The following is a 20,116-nucleotide window of genomic DNA, read 5'->3' on the forward strand; positions in this document are numbered from 1 at the left end:
TATGGGGCTGTAAGTTTTTTTTTTTACTTTGAAGTGATTAAGAGAGAACACATCCTTAACCATTTTTGTACATTTCTGTGTTTAAGGGCTGATCTGTTGTTTGATATTCTATGTAGAGTTAATTGACATATTATGTTTTAAATACAGAAAATGGATGCATAGCACTTTGTGAGTGGCAATGTACTGCATACAAAGAAAATCAGGTTATTTTCGATTTTTGTATGTACCTGATTTTCCTTGTCTATAGCTCTCTGGTTTGCGTATAATGACAGGAAAGTCTGGCCGCTGATTGATACTTTAGCAGCTGGTCTTTTTCCTGTTGTTATATGCTCAGTTTTCATGATAAATGTGAGGTTCATATCAGGAAAGTGAGCTCATTATCTAGGTATACTGTGTTCATGTAGTACATAACAGCATGTTATGTCCAAGCAGAGGGCTGGTATGCTCCAGATTTTTGGAAAGTAAATGAACTGAGAAAGAAAGGAAGGGGATATCTATTATAGATGTGTTCAGGAGGGTACACAGTATTAGTTTTTCATATCTTCACATTTTTTATGGGGCCATAACTGTTTTTAGTTTTTTTGTGTTGTCCGATTAAGTGAGAAACGCATGTTTATCTGTTTCTGTATGTTTTTGTGTTTAAGGGCTGATCTTGTTTTTTTTTTCATGTAGTGTGCTGTTTCTTGTGTTTTAAATACGGAAGACACCCGTCGCAAGATATTGCATATAAGGAAAATCAAGATATTTTTGATTTTTTTTTTACGTATCTGATTTTCATATAGTGACAGGAAAGTCTGGCTGCCCATTGATACTTTAGTGGCTGGTCTTTTTCCTGTTGGTATACTCTCGATTTACAGTGAGCATGCTGATTAGGCTCACCATTCAGTGTGCTCATTTTTGAATGCTAACAACATACCATTGTATAATGGGTAATGTAATTTTCTCCCACATTCTGTTACTTTCAGTCCACTAGTTCCCATAGATTGTTCTTTTTTCGGTTATTTTCATCCTTATTCCTTCTACTGTTTTCTTTAAATTCTGTTTTCAAAAATGCTAGCTAAGGTAACCATTTATGAGTAAATTTCTGTGTACTATTGTGACAACCCCTTCCTTCTTGCTCTGTAATTTTTCTACTATTTTTATCATCGGGTTACTTTTCCATGTTCTAGTTATTTCTTTTGGCTGCCAATCAGTAATTTCTCTTTTCTTCCTATTAACTTCCTTTCACCTTCCCACATCTCCAGAGAAGTAACTCAGTTTTGTTAGTGCTGACCCTTCCCATTCTACTTTCTCCATCAATTTCTGCAATCCTTCTTTGAATGATTGAAATTTACTATAGTCATCAAAAATGTGCTGCCATTTATTCATATGTTTCTGGTCACACCTCCAACAATTCAGCCATGCTCCAGGAAAAATGCTCATGATCTTTGGATTATAAAAATTACCAGGCAAAAATTCTGCATTTCTTATATAGTGACACCTTACATGATGCTAGATATATCTTTTTCTAAAATTGTCCATCTGTTTCCCTTCTTCCCACCCTTTCCAAACATTCTTTGAGTGTCTGAACTATTTTTGTACAGATACTCTGAAACATTATGTTCAACCTAAGTGTTCTTTTCCTGACTTAGCTGCTCCAGATCTCGTACCTTGTATCAGTTTTATCAGCTGGGTCTGTATTCCTCCTTCTGCTTGAACTAGTTTGTTTTTTCAACTTTTCTATTCAATATGTTTTACTCCCTTTCATACCCTTGACATAAGTTGTATTTCTAGTAGCATTCTTCCTAACCTTACACTACTCCATTCTTTATCATCTGATCCCAATGTCTCAACTGTGTCTGCTTTTCCCCACCACTCTGCTTTTATTATACCTTTCTGATCCATTTTTCCATTGCCTGTTGGTGACGTTTTCTTCCCCCAGGTGACTGATTTACAACCATGGCAACTCTTATTTCATCCTTAATAATATTGGATTTTTAGTGTTTCTTGCTGTCCACCCCAGAATGCCTGCAAGCTGTCTTCCTTTCTGTACTACATAAAACATCACGTCTTGACTGTGCTGTAGGCACACCCACTGGATTGACAGTAAGTACTGTGTCAGGTCTGGAGCACTAGTCCTCCTTATAATTTAGCAAGTGCTATCCTCTCCCATGCCAGCCTTGCTGGAGCAGCAACCCAGGAGTTTCTCTTCCATTTTTTAAAACACCAATTGTTTTTGTAATCCGTGAGGAACACAGCTTCTGTCATAAATACACTACATGTAGTTGGGCAAGCCAGTTTAACACTTGAATCTGCTGATCTTGCTCCTGTTTTGAAGACTTTTTTCCCAAATTTCCTTTAAACTGTTTTAACATGTCTTGCACTGAACATTCTTTTACCTTCTCTAATGTATCACCTAAATATACTCCCAAATATTTTCCTCTGTTTATCTACACTTTCAGATGTTTCTTTTTTAAAAACTTCATTTCAGACACACTGACTTCTGCATTTCTTTGTACTTAGTGACTAGTGTCACTTCTGATTATGCAACAGTCTGCAATTTTCTCCATACTGTCTGTACACTAAGCAGGATTTCAGAAGACAGATCTCACTCTGCTTTTTGATTGAGACTTATAAGTCCATATGTCAAAGTCACCATCCAAGGTTGCTTCTGTAACTTTTTATAGACACATTTTCTAACTTAGTTTTAATGTTTTCTGTCCACCTTTTCAAATGTTTTTATTTTGATCAGCAGTGCTGATGTTACTCCGTGCTACTTACTCTCCGCCATATGAAAAGTCTGAATGTACTCTGCCTTTTAGTTGAAAACCTACTGCTTGTGAATAGCTAAGCATTAAAAAATAGTGATCAGATCATCGTCTTAGTAATGGACTTTGGACAGGTTTGTACATTTACCTTCATATAATAACATTCCACTTTTAGTATTAAACTTAATATTTTCGAAATGCTACAAACTAAATAGATGTCCTCTGTAATTATTTGCTGCATGTTGAGGTTATGTTAACTTTAACACGTGTGTATTTGGTACAAATCTGCGGTTAAGTTTCTATGGCTGTTGTAATTGCTCTATTTAATGCTGTATTAAAACCCTCGGCTGCTGTCATCATTAAATACATGAATAATTTTGTCTAGACATTTGAGCTTGGTTTTACACCCTCTTGGTTTTGTTGTGAAAGCTGTTCATCTTTTTCTTTTTATGGTGTTTTAGGGAAGGCATGTGATCGCCTGGGTGCAACTCTAATAAATGACAGTTTGAAAGTCAAACATTTTTCTCTTTTTGCATCTCATAGAGGGTATTCCTTTTCATCTCATGCAGACTATACATATTTGTTCATCCAGGCTCACTTTTTCCATGAGCAAGGTGAGCTTTTCTTCCTTGACCTCTTATTCTCTTACATAGAATATCGCATCTTACATCCCTTGAATAAAATTCTTGTCTCCTTTGTATCTATTTGTATTAAGAAGTCCTACTTCAACAGGTGGGCATATTTCTTATCCAGTAGTATTATGAATGATTTAATATTTCAGAATATGAAAAGCATTGACTGGAGAATATGGCAAGGTTTATAAATCTCCCTCCTTACCATACTGTAACATTTATGTGTGATAGGTTGTTAGCAGTTGTTAACTTTGCTTTTACTCTTCAGGTGTAATGAGATGGGTCTACTTCATTTGATAGAAAGCACATTTCACTGAAACTCATTTGATAGAAGTCTCATTTCACTGAAAATCAATTCCCTGAGCATAATTCACTGAAAGCTCACTTCAGTGAAGACTCATTTGACTGAAACTCATTTCTTCGAAAGGTATATGCCCTCTTCCCCACCGTAGTGCGACCCTGGAGTTAGTATATATATAGTAAGGGGGGTGTAGCCCCCCACCTCTTTGAAAATTTGTAAATCATAAACATGCATACTTACAAGTCGAATGAATAACTCTTTTCAGAAGATTATATATATATATATATATATATATATATATATATATATCTCCAAACTATGTCCCCCCCCCCTTACTATATATACTAACTCCAGTCAAATGAGTCTTCAGTGAAGTGAGCTTTCAGTGAATCATGCTCAGGGAATTGATTTTCAGTGAAATGAGACTTCTATCAAATGAGTTTCAGTGAAATGTGCTTTCTATCAAATGAAGTAGACCCATAATGAGGTAGAGTGTGATTGGGTCCAAATCTCTACAAAATGGCAATTTTTCTTCTTTGTTTCACTGGTATTTTTGATTTTTCAAAGCTCTAAGAGCTAAATCTTTTGGTTTGGGGATAGCACCAGAGAAAGAGCATAGAAGGGTCATAGTGGATTTCTAGTTTTATTATTAATTGTTAAGTCCTATACATAAAACAATCGCAACATTTTCCTTAAAAGAAGAAATTCCTACCTCAAGGACATGGATTTACCTATCGAGATGTTTAAGATGAATTACATCAAGTACAAGTTTCCCCTCCGGGAAAGTACACATTCCCTTGTAGCACACTTTTGTATACATGGCTGAGATGAAACCTGAGTTAGACACAGTTGTTAACTGGAGTCCAAATGCTGGTGTATTACAAGGAGCAGTTATGTAAATATTTATCCATCTTATCTTAAGCAGGTTCTGACCTTTAGGTCTAACGTCCCTGGTTGGGGATTAGTAGCATAATGATGGTGTTATCCTGGTGTCAGTGAAAGCTTGCAGAGCTGAGGTCCTGGAGACTCTAGATGATGTAGGGCTTTCAAAGCATTCAGAACTACCATAGTCTGTTTGACATTTGTACACTTGTGTGTATCTTGGTTGTTACACAGTCCTTTCACTTTTCACCCCTTTGGACACAGCTCCTCAAAATAAGTCTATAGCATCTGTTGTGACAGACTAAGATGAAATGGAAAGGAAAATCAGAAACCTGGATTCCATGAGAGCTGCTTTACCCAACATAGAATGTATGTGCTTACAAACCCCAGAATTGTCATTTGAAAAGATAATAAAGTCTTGCCAAGGCAATCATAATAATCATAGAAGCCACATACATACACCAGACTCCTGACAATTTCCATAGCATATACTTGGTTTTGATTGGAAAAACCCAGGAAGAACTGTTGGAAGATCTCTCCTTTGTCTGGAGAGAGAAAAGCTCTTTCTAGGGCAAAATCTAAAAGACATCTCAGGAAAACTATTCTGTTCAAGGGTGAGAATATCTCTGCAAGTTCACTTGAAAACCTAGACTAAGTAGAAGATTCTAAACACTTGTTGAGGACTCTTGACAAGTGGAAAAATGAGAGCCTGCAAATATAAGGCAATCATCCAAATATGGAAAAATGTGAATGCCTTGGAGTCTGTAATAACTAGTTACTGGAGCCAGACACTTTGCAAGTACCCTTGGAGCAGCAGATAGTCCAAAGTGTAAGACAGAGAACTGATAAAGTAAGCTAGATACAGAAAATCTTAAAAAAAACGGCTGAAATGTTTGCTAGTGCGAATGTGATGGCAGGCATCTTTTAAGTCTACCTTTACCATGAAAGGTAGTAAAGGGACAAGAGGTAATAGGATCTGAATGGATAACATTTTGAACTTTGGGACCTTGACAAAAATATTGAGAAAAGAGAGGTCTAGCTCAGACCTCTAGGTTCCTTCTTTCTTTTAACCAGAAAAATCTATGAATAAAATACTGCCAATCTAGCAGCAGACAGGCAGTAGTTCTGTGACTTCCTGAGATAGCATTCGTTCCAGAATTGGAGGAAACAGGGATATTATGTTTACAGGGGAAGGAGAAATACCCCAGAAGGGAGTGAGGGACTCCCATTACCAAGCATAACCCTGTTGAATGACTTTCAAATTCCATGTGTCTGAAACATTTTGGTGCCACAAAGGAAGGTGTAGAATCAGAGAGAGGTAGGAAGAGATTGCTGGGGTGGGGATGGGGATGTGAAGAGGCAAATAGTCATTCTGCTTTTCTGGACTGTCCTAGATTTTGGAGACATTTGCCATTGCTTTTTTAAAATCCTGTTTGTTGGCCCTTTCTGCTTGAACTGCTTTGTTGAAAAAGAGACCTCAAGTACAAGGAAGGTTAGTAGATTTGGGTCACCCCTTGAATCAACTTTACCCTTCTCATCATATCCTTTAAGCACGTCAGCTGCAGAAAGGTCAAACAGAAGTTCCCTGTCCATGGGGAATTTAACATTTTGGTTTTAATGTCTTCAGGAAGATTTTGTGAACACAACCAAGCAAATCTTCTCATAACTGCTCCAGAAGCAGCAATCCTGGAGGCAGTAATCAATACCATCATTAGAACACTTTAAGGCATTTTAATTAAACAAGAAGCAGATACAAAAAGACATTCAAAGGATTTTTCACCTCAGAAGAGGAAGGTTAAGAGTTAACTTTTTCATGCACCACTCAAAAAACAGAAGTAAAAACTTTAACATGTGAGCAATGCAGTTTAAAACTGTATATGTCAAAGTTGCAGAACATTTTTCCCAAATTTGTCAAAAGCTTTCCCATCCTTGTCAGAGGAAATAGGATTAACATTAGTAATTTGTATAGCAGAAGGAGTTTTAGATAAGGAAATCACTGCAGGGCTTGCTTTAGTTAGAAAACAATAATTTGTGTGTCTGAGGTACACTCTGTAACCTATCGGAATTCCTAGATGCAGAAGACTGTCAGGTAAAAACTGTAAACTGTCAGGAAAGAATTCTGTAAAGCAGATAAAACAAGAGGAACAGATACAAATAGAAATATCCAATGGTAATAAATCATAATACATTTGCTGGGCAGTAAGAATTGCATTCTGATCCCACTGAAAAACCTCTGTCATTTTAGCTAACTTCAGAAAAGGAAATTTTCTGGTGAGAAATCTGAAGCATCACTTTCATCAGAATCAGAATCTTCAGGTTGTGAAGAAAACCCTGAAGTACAGTACTAGCCCCCATGCCCCTGCACTTCTGATTGACAATCAGAGGAGGCAGAAAGAAAGAAACTGTCTTGATTATCTTTTCTGAGGATGAAGAGGAGAAGAGCAGAAATTAACTGCCTAGCAAATATTCCCTGTCTACTGAAACTGAAGCAGGAGAAGTAAAGTTTTTTACTTTTTTTTTTCTTTTTTTTTCTGGGGAAACTCCCTGGAAAGCAGTCATCCTAAAGCAGACACACTGTCCTGGGGCTCCGACAATTGTGACTGTCCCTTGCCCATCGAGGGTGTCCCTGCAGATAAGGAGAAAGTGCCTTTCCTTCAGTCCTTAGTGGCTGTAGGTGCTGCACCAGAGGGACTAAGGGAAAATAATGAACACTTCGAGGAACCAGATGTGGCTCCAGCAGAGTCACCCATTGACAGCTTAGGCAAAACCTGAGCCAGCTTAGCATTCAAGAGTCTCCCTGACAACTTTCTTTTTCTTGTGGACAGTTGAAGGATGAACCAAGAAGAGTGATAACTGCTGTATAGGCCCAGCTGCAAAAGAAGCCTCACAGACAGTTAACCGAGCCAGAGTCTATAAACTCAGCACCAGATAAAAGGGTGGTCTTTAAGTAAAAACAGCGTGACAGTCCCCAGAAGCACCAATGCTTGCCCCTAACATTCAAATTTTATACACAAATATTTAAAAAAAAAAAAAAAAAAGGATTTAAACACATGGCGCAGAGGTGCAGCGTTAGTATTATCACCTCACAGCAAGAGGTTCTCTGGTTTGATTCTCGGCTAGAGTGCCTTCTGTGCAGAGTCTGCATGTCCTCCATGCATTCGTGTGGGTTTCCTCCGGGTGCTCCGGTTTCCTCCCATGTTACAAAGGCATGTGTCTGGAGCGTTTTTCCCGGGCCTCCACTGAAAATTGACCTTGGAACAAGTAGGACTTTTCCAATAAACAAATGTTAAATAAAATAAATAAAATCCCTGGTGCAGAATGACTGACCAAACAAAGTAAGATTCTGAGCATAAATAATAATAAATAATAGAAAAAAACTTGCAGAAGAAGTACACTTTAGTGACAGGAAATCTATGAAGCTTTTGGTACTCTTAACTGCTTTTTACATGGAGCTCTGCTTGAGCTTCTGACAGTGTGTGTGAAAGGTGCTTTAGCTTTAATAAGCTGGCTGGTTGGTCATATCCTTGATAGGATATAAACCAAATAGCTTAGGATACTGCAACAGTGATCTATTGGAGCATATGCTGTTATGGTAAGTTTACAAAAACAACTGTATTTTCCTGTTTGGAATGTTATAAATTAACAAGTAATTTTTTCCATAAAAATGAAATCATGACAGTTTTTCAGAAATAAAGTTCTAGCACACAAAGTAGTTTTCAACCCTACCATTGTATAGTTTGACCTCCTTCTTCTTCATTCTGAACAGGTTAAACCATAGTAATGTTAACTTAGAAAGTTGTTTTTCTTTACTTTTAACATCTCTTGATTGAAGTGACAGCTATCCCAGTAAATTGTTTTATGGGGATAATTGCACATTCAGTGACTATGCCTCTGATATTAATTTTAAGTTAATAGGGTCACTGAACAAGTGTTTTAAATAGTGTTTGGCATAGATATATTTAGACTGACAAGATGCATTTGATTTGAAAGCTTATCCTGTTATCAGCACATGTGTTTATTAATCCTTCATATATGTTGATGGTATTTTTATTTAGTATTAATGTATTTCATATTTTCCAAGATTGTGCCATTTAGTGATTTTTTTTTTTAACTGTATAACAGATTAACCGAGGAGACTTCTGTTCAATTGAATCCTACCCAGATCAACAATTGCTGGACCCAAAGCACAGTTCACACCATACAGGTAAGAGATGCAGTTTTCTTATAAGTTGTGCACCTGTTGATGTGCGTTTCCACACTGTTTATCAGAGCAAGCCCAGTCACCAAGTAATCTTTTCAAGTGCATTTGTTTGAAAAGTGGCTACATCAGAGGTCACATAGCCAGTTATATGAAAAGGAGTGTGCAAGAGTTGAGAATTGAAGCATTTGGAAATGTACCGATGTCTTCATCTAACTATACGAGTAAATATTTGAAAACAGAATAGTCACTCTTTACATCCACCTTTTTTAAGTTAGAATCTATCTCTGTTCTCCAGTTTTGCCTTGTTTCAGTTTTTTTAATCCTGTCTTTGAATTTGTATTCCTTTATTCTGTCCCAGAGTTGATTCCAAGGCCTCACCACTCATCTCACTGTATTAAAAAAGTGCATCTAAAGTCTGATTTGAACCTTCCTCCTATACTCTGTCCCTACCCCTGCCATGGAGATTTCATTCTGAATGGTATTTATTCTGAAATTCTGTTAAGTCCACATCGTTTTTTTCTGCCCCATTCTTTCCTTCTTGAATAGCAAGCATATTTAATGCCTGTATATATATATATATTTATAAATTAGCCCCTCTCTCGGTATCACAGTAGCCCGACCCTGTATGCATTCCATAAGCTTGATACCTTTTCATTTTAGCTTCTTTTTTCTTTTAAGTTGCAGATAAACTAGTTCACAGAGCCTACTTTTCAGCCATGGCCTAGCTGTTGGAACATTAAATGCAAGCAGAGATGGAATAGTACAATGGAGGAGGCAGAGAACATATACATATTTTAATTATAGCGAAGTGTGGCTACAAACTAGTGTAGTGAATGTTGTATTCTAAAGAGAAAAATTTAATAGTAAAGATGATGCAACAACCAGAAGTAAAAAATTTCAAGTTAACAAAAAGAGCAGTAAGGACTCCTGTGAAGAGTGATGGATTGCCACTGTGCAGAAAGGCTATTAATAAAATAGTCAATATTCATTGTTTATAAACCTAGAATAAGTTACCAGGAGTTATCTGTAACCGCATAGTTTATTTGGTAATGTTACTGTTACAACTGTAGTTCACTTATAGCACAGGTATTGTTTCAGACTGTCATTAAATGTGTTCAGTAATAGAAGTATCCTGATGCCGACTAATTTGTGACATAATTAAGTGAATGCTGAGGCATACTTGAAGCCAGAAGGGATGCACAGGATCAAAAAGTAGCTTAGCCCAAGTGCTGAACTTGAGATCTAGTTACAAAACCTCCCTTAGTGGATAGCATTCCCTGCCATTTGCAGTCCTGTTATTTTTCTCTGAAGCTGCTATATCTCAGAGTATGCTGACCATTTTTGTGGTGCATCTTTTAACATTACGTGTCACAGTAGGAGGCCATGCCCAGATCCTTTGACCATCACTTTTTTTCTTTTGCTGGCAGAGTTTTGATGTCGGTCCTGACAGTCATTATAGAAATGTTCCTGCATTTTATGCATCAGAAATTTAAGCTTTCAAAGTGTGGGTGTGACTAGCATCAGTACCTGCACTGATATTCATTATATTCTCTGAGAAAGGAGTATTATATGGAGTACTACCATAAGTGCCAGTCTTCATTTTGGCCACATGAAGGCACATCAGGAAGAAGATTTTGACCTTTTGTGCCTCTAACAAAATGGTACTAGTTGAGAGTGCTCAGGTTTTTGGCTGGGGGTTACTCATACAAGCCACTGTTAATAGTACCATAAGAAAGTGAAAGATAAGGAAGGCAAACATCAGTCACATTTTCATGGAGCTGAATCTTTCTTCAAAAACACTTTTCAGACCACTTGTTTTGTGACCTCATCTTGAATGGTGAGGGTCGAGTTTATCCCTGTCTTTTAACTTTGCAAATGCTGAAGGGTCCATGAGATGTAAGCTACCAACAACCAGCTTGGGAGGTGCATTCTGTGGTGTAGGAACACACTTTGCGGAACAGTCCTTTGAGTCCTCTGGCCAGAGCTTAGTGGTTGCACTTGGGATAGAATAGTCTTCTAGTTTTCTCCCAGGTCTGGCAGGTCTAACTGGCTCTGGGGACAGTCTAGCAATTTGTTTCCTGAACTTGTAAGTCAGGCATTTGTCATCAGTAAGTTTTGTCTTTTTAGGGAGACCTTTCATCCTGGATGTGAAAGCACAGCCATTGGGAACATGGCATTGTGTTAGATCCAGCCCTGGCAAGGACCAGGCCTGTCTTCACACTGCCTTTAGTAACTCTACCCTCAAATCAAAGCACTGCTGGTAATTTGCTTGAAGAGTATTATTGTAGACTATAACACATGAAACATTACTTTTACTCAGTGGGGAAAATGTGTTTAGTTGTGTTTGAATGGGGCAAAGGTTTCCTGCTGATACAGAAAAAAGCTCTATACATGACGAATATCAGAACAGTAATGGGAACTGCCTAGTAAAACATCAGAGCAGTCTATAATAAATGAGATATTGCAGCTTCCCATTGAGGAAATGAACATATTTGTGTGTGACTGCAACAAGTGATTCCTGCTGACAAACAAAATCTCACAGTACTGGGAAGTATTTAGTGTATGAAATGACAGACCTGAGATTTTTTTCTCAGTACTTGGCTGCACATTATGTACATGTTTATTGATTTATTGGGACTTCAGCATCCTCATTACTACATCAAACACAGCAGGATACAATGAAGCACTAAATAAAACTTGGAATTGTGATGTATTTCCAGTCGTGCAGTATAGACTGTTGTTTTGTATTTGTTTATAAATTGGGAAAACCGTCTTCTCATTAGAATATCATAGGCACACCGTACAGGGGGGTTGCCTGTAGAGCACTTGGGAGGCAGCTAACCTGCAGAAACATTAGACTGTTGTTTGCCCCAATGGCGGTGTACAGATTATTGTTTCAGTGTTCAACAGTACTTTGAAACAACACTGTCTTTGTTACTTTATCTCATACCAAACAGTGCAGCAAATTATTAGACAGAATGCTTAAGAGTGTTTATAGTAGTAAATCTATATGTCCTCAAAGAGCCATATGAAAGTTTATTTTGAAATGAGTGGTGACGTAGCTAAATTCACTATCTCCTTCCAACCCGATGGCTGTGTTGCTTATGCAGAATTCTTTACCACCAAATTCTAAGCACGTGTGAATAGTTGCTTAGATGTTTCTGAAGCCCTCTGAATTAAATACATTTCCATGTTCAAAAATACACTCCTGTGGTGAAACCCAAATATAACCTGACCCCATAACAAAAGAAACTAAAACTCATTGCACGTAAAAATAAGTGTAACTCTCAAGATGCAAAGCTCTTGCTAAAATTAGTATGAAACTCTAGACCCTGATCAATTCAACCAGATATGAGGGGGAAAGTAGCCACCTAGGCAAATGGCAACCATAAAGCTTTATTTAACTTTGTTAGAAACCATAGAAGTAATGCCCAGCACTGCACAAAGCTGATAGTAAATTATATGACATACAGAAGATGTAGGCAATCTACTAGCGAATAAATGTAGCTCTAGCTTCACCCCCTCTCCCTTCCTACATTCTCAGATGATCTATCCACATCCAGAACTCTTCCTCATATCTCCCATGAACAGATCCTCAAGGCACTATCCAAGGCCAAGAATAATGTTTCTATGGGGCTGCATAACATACTGGGCTACATACTTGCCATCCTGAAATAGGACCTGTCATACCCTCTATAGAGGCTATTCAGTGTCGGCCTCCAAAAAGGCTTTGTGCTATACGAATGGAGGATAACAAATGTTATCCCCTTGTACAAAGGTGGTGTGTCAACAGATCTGGGAAGTTATATACCCGTAAGTCTGACTAGCCTCATTTGCAAAGATTTGGAAAGGACCATTGTTGAATTAATAAATAAGAACACAGATAACCTACAGAATTTTGATGCAGGTATGTTTGGATTTGTCAAGTGCAGATTCTGCCTATTTAAGTTGGTTGGCCTCTTTGAGAAAGTTACTGAAGCAGTGGATGAGGAAAAATCAGTACATACTGCATATCTAGACTTCAGAAAGGCATTCAACATCATATATAAACTATTCCAGATACATTTCAGTCCCTATGTAATTCATCAGCACTAAAATAAATAGGACACGCTGGAGGGACAGATTCATAACCCAGAGGCTCCCTTCACTCTGGAATAAAATCCCAGTCCAGGTTAGGCAGAGTCCCTCATTGACTCTCTTCAAGAGGAATCTTGATGAGTGGATGGGGGATCGTAGGCTTACCCCGGGTATCACTTCTGTGTCACTGTTAGACAGAGGCACAGTATACTAACCTCGAAAAAGGGCATAGCAAAATTAATTTAAAATGGGTGGCGAAAGCCAAACACACTCTGGCTAGGCTTATAAATGCCCTAGGGCAGATAGCCTAGTATGAACCTATGAACCTATCATATATGAAATTGTCTCACAAACAGAACCTATGAAATTAGGATGGGTTGTTCTACATCTTCTAAAAGACCAGTCATTAGTGGTGTACTACAGGTTTCAGTCCTTGAGTCACTCTAGAATGGGTTGTTCTACATCCTCTAAAAGACCAGTTATTAGTGGTGTACCACAGGTTTCAGTCCTTGAGCCAGTCTAGGATGGGTTGTTCTACAGCCTGTAAAAGACCATTTTTTAGTGGTGTACCACATGTTTCAGTCCTTGAGCCACTCTTCTTTGGCATTCACTTCTCAGAGGTCAAAACTACTGTTAAGGATTTATTGCTGACCAGATTTACAAATGACTCTAAACTTGATGCCATTGTGATCTTCCCAGAGGACACCAGGATCATTCAAGAGGGCCTTTCCCAAACCAGTAGGTAGTGTCAAAACCGTGGACTAAAACTGCATGCCAAGAAATGTATAGTAGTATCTTTTGGCAATCAAGAAGTCCCTTGTAACTATCATGTGAACAGCGCACCCTGAAAATTGATCCATTAGTTAGGATGCTGGGAACTTATATAAGCAATGAACTTTACTTCAGTCATCACATATCCACTATTGTAAGAAAGCCTTTTTTTATTGCACAGCTTATTACTAAGGGTATGGTGTCCATGTCCAGGGTAGGTGATCGTTCCACTGTATTATGCACTCATTAGATTGATCTTTGAGTATAATGCCCCCTTTGGTATTTACTTGTCCCAATATCTGACACAATGTGAATACTCACAACCCTTTCTTGCTTAGAAATTCAAGGGCTTAAATTATAAAACCTATGAGGACCCTTACAAAACAGTGTCTCTCTTCTCAGTGTCACACAGGCTACTGAGAGGCAACATCTGTCTTGTGTACAGAGCCTGAACAGATCTCATTCTTTCAGACATACTGCACATTGGCCACTCCAGTTGGGGCATAAATCTATGCTCAAGAAATCTAAATCTCTTTTGCAATGTAAATATGACATGTTGGAGGGATAGATTTGCGTCACAGAAATTACCACTTGTTTGCAATTGCCTTCCTTTCTGTAGAAAACAAAGTACTGCTGTTACACTATTCAGATGTAATCCTGATAAATGGATGAGTAACTACAAATTCACTCCTGGTTTCGCGCCCTTATTCCTCTTTGATAGGAACATCACGAGACTACTCTGCTCTGGGTTATTTGTACATGCGTGTACAAATAAATAATTTGTAAGCACTTGTGAATAGCTGCTTAGATGTTTCTGACCCCTCCGAATTAAATACATTTCCATGTTCAAAAATACACTCCTGTGTGAAACCCAAATATAACCAGGCCCCATAACAAAAGAAACTAAAACTCATTGCACGTAAAAATAAGTGTAACTCTCAAGATGCAAAGCTCTTGGTAAAACTAGTATGAAACTCTAGACCCTGATCACTTCAACCAGATATGAGGGGGACAGTAGCCACCTAGGCAAAGGGCAACAATAATGCTTTCTTTAACTTTGTTAGAAACCTTAGAAGTAATGCCCAGCACTGCACAAAGCTGATAGTAAATTATATCACATACTCGGACCCAGAAGATGTAGACAATCTACTAGCGAATAAATGTAGCTCTAGCTTCACCCCCTCTCCCTTCCTACATTCTCAGATGATCTATCCACATCCAGAACTCTTCCTCGTATCTCCCATGAACAGATCCTCAAGGCACTATCCAAGGCCAAGAATAATGTTTCTATGGGGCTGCATAACATACTGGGCTACATACTTGCCAGCCTGAAATAGGACCTGCCATACCCTCTATAGAGGCTATTCAGTGTCGGCCTCCAAAAAGGCTTTGTGCTATACGAATGGAGGATAACAAATGTTATCCCCTTGTACAAAGGTGGTGTGTCAACAGATCTGGGAAGTTATATACCCGTAAGTCTGACTAGCCTCATTTGCAAAGATTTGGAAAGAACCATTGTTGAATTAATAAATAAGAACACAGATAACCTACAGAATTTTGATGCAGGTATGTTTGGATTTGTCAAGGGCAGATTCTGCCCATTTAAGCTGGTTGGCTTCTTTGAGAAAGTTACTGAAGCAGTGGATGAGGAAAAATCAGTACATACTGCATATCTAGACTTCAGAAAGGCATTCAACACCATCCCACACTCAGGGTATCATATATAAACTATTCCAGATAAATTTAAATCCCTATGTAATTCATCATATATAAAATTGCCTCACAAACAGAACCTAGGAAATTAGGATGGGTTGTTCTACATCCTCTAAAAGACCAGTCATTAGTGATGTACTACAGGTTTTAGTCCTTGAGCCACTCTAGAATGGGTTGTTCTACATCCTCTAAAAGATCAGTTGTTAGTGATGTACCACAGGTTTCAGTTCTTGAGCCGCTCTAGGACGGGTTGTTCTACATCCTGTAAAAGACCATTTTTTAGTGGTGTACCATGGGTTTCAGTCATTGAGCCAGTCTAGGATGGGTTGTTCTACAGCCTGTAAAAGACCATTTTTTAGTGGTGTACCACGGGTTTCAGTCCTTCAGACACTCTTCTTTGTCATTCACTTCTCAGAGGTCAAAGCTACGGTTAAGGATTTATTGCTGACCAGATTTACAAATGACTCTAAACTTGATGCCATTGTGATCTTCCCAGAGGACACCGGGATCATTCAAGAAGGCCTTTCCAAAACCAGTAGGTAGTGTCAAAACCTTGGACTAAAACTGAATGCCAAGAAATGTATAATAGTATCTTTTGGCAAGCAAGAAGTCCCTTGTAACTGTCATGTTAACAGCGCACCCAGAAAATTGATCCATTAGTTAGGATGCATTGATCCATTAGTTTGGGAACCTATGTAGGCAATGAACTTTACTTCAGTCATCACATATCCACTATTGTAAGAAAGCCTTTTTTGTTGTACAGCTTATTACTAAGGATATGGTGTCCATGTCCAGGGTAAGTGATCATTCCACTGTATTATGCACTCATTAGATTGATCTTTGAGTATAGTGCCCCCTTTGGTATTTACTTGTCCCAATGTCTGACACAATGTGAATACCCACAACCCTTTCTTACTAAGAAATTCAAGGGCTTAAATTATAAAAACTATGAGGACCCTCCCAAAACATTGTCTCTCTTCTCAGTGTCACACAGGCTACTGAGAGGCAACGTCTGTCTTTTGTGTACAGAGCCTGAACAGATCTCATCCTTTCAGACATACTGCACATTTGCCACTCCAATTGGGGCATAAACCTATGCTCAAGAACTTTAAATCTCTTTTGCAATGTAAATATGACATGTTGGAGGATTTGCGTCACAGAAATGACCACTTGTTTGCAATTGCCTTCCTTTCTGTAGAAAACAAAGTACTGCTGTTACACTATTCAGATGTAATCCGCATAAATGGATGAGTAACAACAAATTCACTCCTGGTTTCGCGCCCTTATTCCTCTTTGATAGGAACATCATGAGACTACTCTGCTCTGGGTTATTTGTACGCAGAATATAAGGGCTAAAGCTTCATGGGATTGTATGGCTAGGCTTTCACAGATAAGCAGTCTTGTAAATACCACAAACCCTTTCTTAATTGTAAAAGGACAATGTTATATAGCAGGAGCTAAAAATGTCCCAGAAGATATTTATTGCTATCAATGCTCTAGAGAAGAAATTTGCCAATAGTAATTCTCATGAAGATACTTGTAATGAGTCTCCAGGAAATATTTCCAAGCAGTGATTATTGTAAAGAAAGAAGGTAGTCTGTCACTAGTTATATTATTACACATGATGCAAAGTACATGCTGGAGATCGGTAAGAAAATTTCAAAACTCCTTAGTGCATCATGTATTAAAAAATGCTGTAGTGCCAGTAGTTATTCCACCCTTTGAAGTTGCAGCATACAGGTGTATATAAAGATATAACTGAAATTATCTCAGTTTAGCATAGTGGTGCCTACAACAGTAGCATAAGTGGCTTTCTGTGATAGAACCTTGCATGTATAACTTAGTGCAGAACCTTTATGGCTGTATGCTGTTTATGACAGAACCCAGACTGTAAAAGTAGCCGACTCCAAGTACAGCTCCAGACAAGTGACAAGTGGAGTACCTCAGGGTTCAGTCCTGGGACCACTCTTGTTTGGCATCTACTTCTCTGAAGTGCAGGCCAGCACTAAGGGACTCTGGCTAACAAAGTTCGCAGATGACTGCAAACTGGGAGCCATTATTGAATCCCCAAATGATGTGGATATTCTACAAAAGGGCCTTACAGAAACAGATTCCTGGTGCCAGAGCCATGGGCTCAAGCTTAATGCCAAGAAATGTATAGTTATCCCCTTTGAGAAAAAACATGTACCCATGAATTACCACATAGGTGGCAGTACACTAAACATCGAAAGTGTGATGAGAGACGTAGGGACACAGGTGGACAGTGGTCTCACCTTCGATAACCACATTGCCACAAAAGTCAGGCAGTCCTTCTATATGGCACACCTCATCGCTAAGGGCTTTTCTTCCAGAAAAAAGGAGGTCATTGTCCCACTGTACTCATCCCTCATTAGACCCATTATAGCGTATAACGCCCCATTTGGTATGTACCTCACAAGACATCTGCAACAGCTGGAAAGGCCGCAGAAGTACCTCACTAAAAGAATCACAGGCCTAAACCAGATGCCATATGCTGACCGTCTAAAAAAACTAAAGCTATACTCTGTGGCATATCGTCTACTCAGAGGCAGTCTCTGCTTAACATACAAGGCCATGTCAAACCTTGAGCTGTTGGACATGCTCCACTTAAAGAAATCCCAATCCCTCAGAGCCACATGCCCCAGGCATCTAAACCTTGTCATCACAATGAACAAAACATGCTGGAGAGATAGGTTCCTGACCCAGAGACTCCCCATACTCTGGAATAGACTGCCCATATATGTCAAGCAGAGCGCTTCAAAAGGAACCTTGATGATTGGATGGGAGATAGGAAATTCACCCCGGGGATCATGTCAGCCTCCCTGCTAGACAGGGATCCAGGGACGTACATATTGTGGGAAGAAATATCCAGTGAATTGTTATGGCTAGGCTTGTATAGGCCCTAGGGCCGATAGCCTAGTACCAACATATGAACCTCTGATCTGCTTCTTTTTAGTTCAGGGTTTGATTTCCTTAGCCTCTGCTTGCCTACTGTTTGGCCTTGAGCAAATCACTTAACCCCTCAATGCTTTAGGGGAATTTGGAGTAGGCTCCTCTAACAGCATGCCTAGTAACCATCTCTGAATCTATGAAGAGTACATCAGTTTTGTCATGTTCTGGCACACAAACTTGAGGCAGTCGTTATTCCAACCAACCCCCACACAACCCCCCCCCCCCACACACACACACACACACACACACACACACAAAAAAAAAAGAACTGTAAAGATCTAGGTGTGGAATGAACCAGGAAGTTTCAAATGATGGCAGCTTTGTAGCATGACTCCTTTCCTTGCATAATGATTACCTAACCTATACAGAACATTAGATTGTGTGAGGCCGTCATCCAGACGCAGAACATGGAATTATCAGATTTTCCATCACCTCTGAAGTATTTCTGGATATCTTGATAAGAATAAACTGGAAGGCAATGAATGTATTATGTCAGTAGTCTGGGCTGAGACTACCTGTCTTAAATGCAGTGACAGTAATTTCTCCTCACAATGTCTAGGCTGTAATTCTGAGAGGAGGAATGTATGCACAGCCTGACGTTATAGCATCATGAAAAATATATATGATGATCATCATTCACACTGCCTCAGTGGCATATGGGTTCTTTGCCTGCCAAAAAACTCACACTGGCAGGTTTCAATAGCAGAATCTCCTCCACTACCTCTCTGTAATAGATAATTGGCTAAGTCTCTGTCGTTTGGGGAACCTAACCCCTGTGTCAGAAAGTCAGTTAATTAGTCTTTTACTGCCTGCATTGGTGGAATACAGCTTCCAGACTCAGAAAAGATCCAATTGGGGTCTTCTTCTGTATTATTATATATTTTTGATTTGTTTTTGTTTTATTTAAAGTATTTATATTTGTATGCTAACTTTTTATTTTAATATTCGTGATATTTACTACTGTTTTTAATTCATCTAAAAATTCTAACTTTATATACTGTGTTGTTTGTATGCTTAATACTGCTTTTAAGTAGCCACAGGGCTTGTGTTGTATGACTTGTACTGGGAAACTGAAGTTCTGCGGTGTCAGGTGAATACTAGATCTCTTATTTCTGTTGTTTATTTGCTTCATTTGGAAGTTCTAACAGGAAGATAATGCATTTTTCACTTTTTTCTTCATTTTTGTGATACTTGCAACTGATTTTACACTGCACATTACTTTGCATTTTCTATGGAGATTTTTTATTTTCTGACAGTGGAATCTCTGAATGCTTATTTATGATGATTTAAAATATTTCTGTATGATTTAAGGGCATATGTTAGATTTTTTTGTCACTATTTGGACAAGTTAATTTTAATTGGTACTATGACTGGGTTTTGCTGTTGTTTACTGTACAGATTTGTAGAACAGGCATAGCACAATTTAAACAGTTTCAGCTATATTATATGCGGTTTATCTTTATTTACTGTAAGACGACATAGTTTATATTTTTTATGATTGCTGCCTTTAGTCAGCCCTTAATAATTATTATTTTGTGTGGTGTTTTTCCCTTGACTTGATGGATTCTGATATGGCTGCACCCCCCCCCCCCCACACACACACACACAAAGCTAGTTGCACCTAAAAAGACAAAACATGTCTCGGCCTACAGTATGTAAATATGTTGTTGCCTTAAGCCGCAGACCCCTTACCTTTTTCCACTTCACCCTCTGGTGTGAGCCCACAGCTTTCTATGTTACAGGGGTCATACACTTCCTCTGGGGCTGATTCAACGCTTGGTTCAGGTACGGGAGAACCAAACTCTTTAGGTACAAGAGAGGT

The 20,116-nt window shown here is 38.6% G+C and overlaps 1 protein-coding gene across 1 annotated transcript in view; it reads left to right on the top strand.

Moving 5' to 3' along the window:
• The window catches only part of AKAP13 (A-kinase anchoring protein 13), a 2,349,678-nt gene that overhangs the window by 856,106 nt on the left and 1,473,456 nt on the right, over positions 1 to 20,116 (top strand). Inside the window, exon 3 of the mRNA XM_044078370.1 lies at positions 8,685 to 8,766. Within this exon, the coding sequence (XP_043934305.1) occupies positions 8,685 to 8,766 (82 nt within the window). The remainder of the gene's footprint in view (positions 1 to 8,684; positions 8,767 to 20,116) is intronic.

Source organism: Protopterus annectens, chromosome 7.part0, assembly GCF_019279795.1.
Source record: "Protopterus annectens isolate FY-2018-M chromosome 7.part0, PAN1.0, whole genome shotgun sequence".
Taxonomy (NCBI): Eukaryota; Metazoa; Chordata; order Ceratodontiformes; family Protopteridae; genus Protopterus; species Protopterus annectens.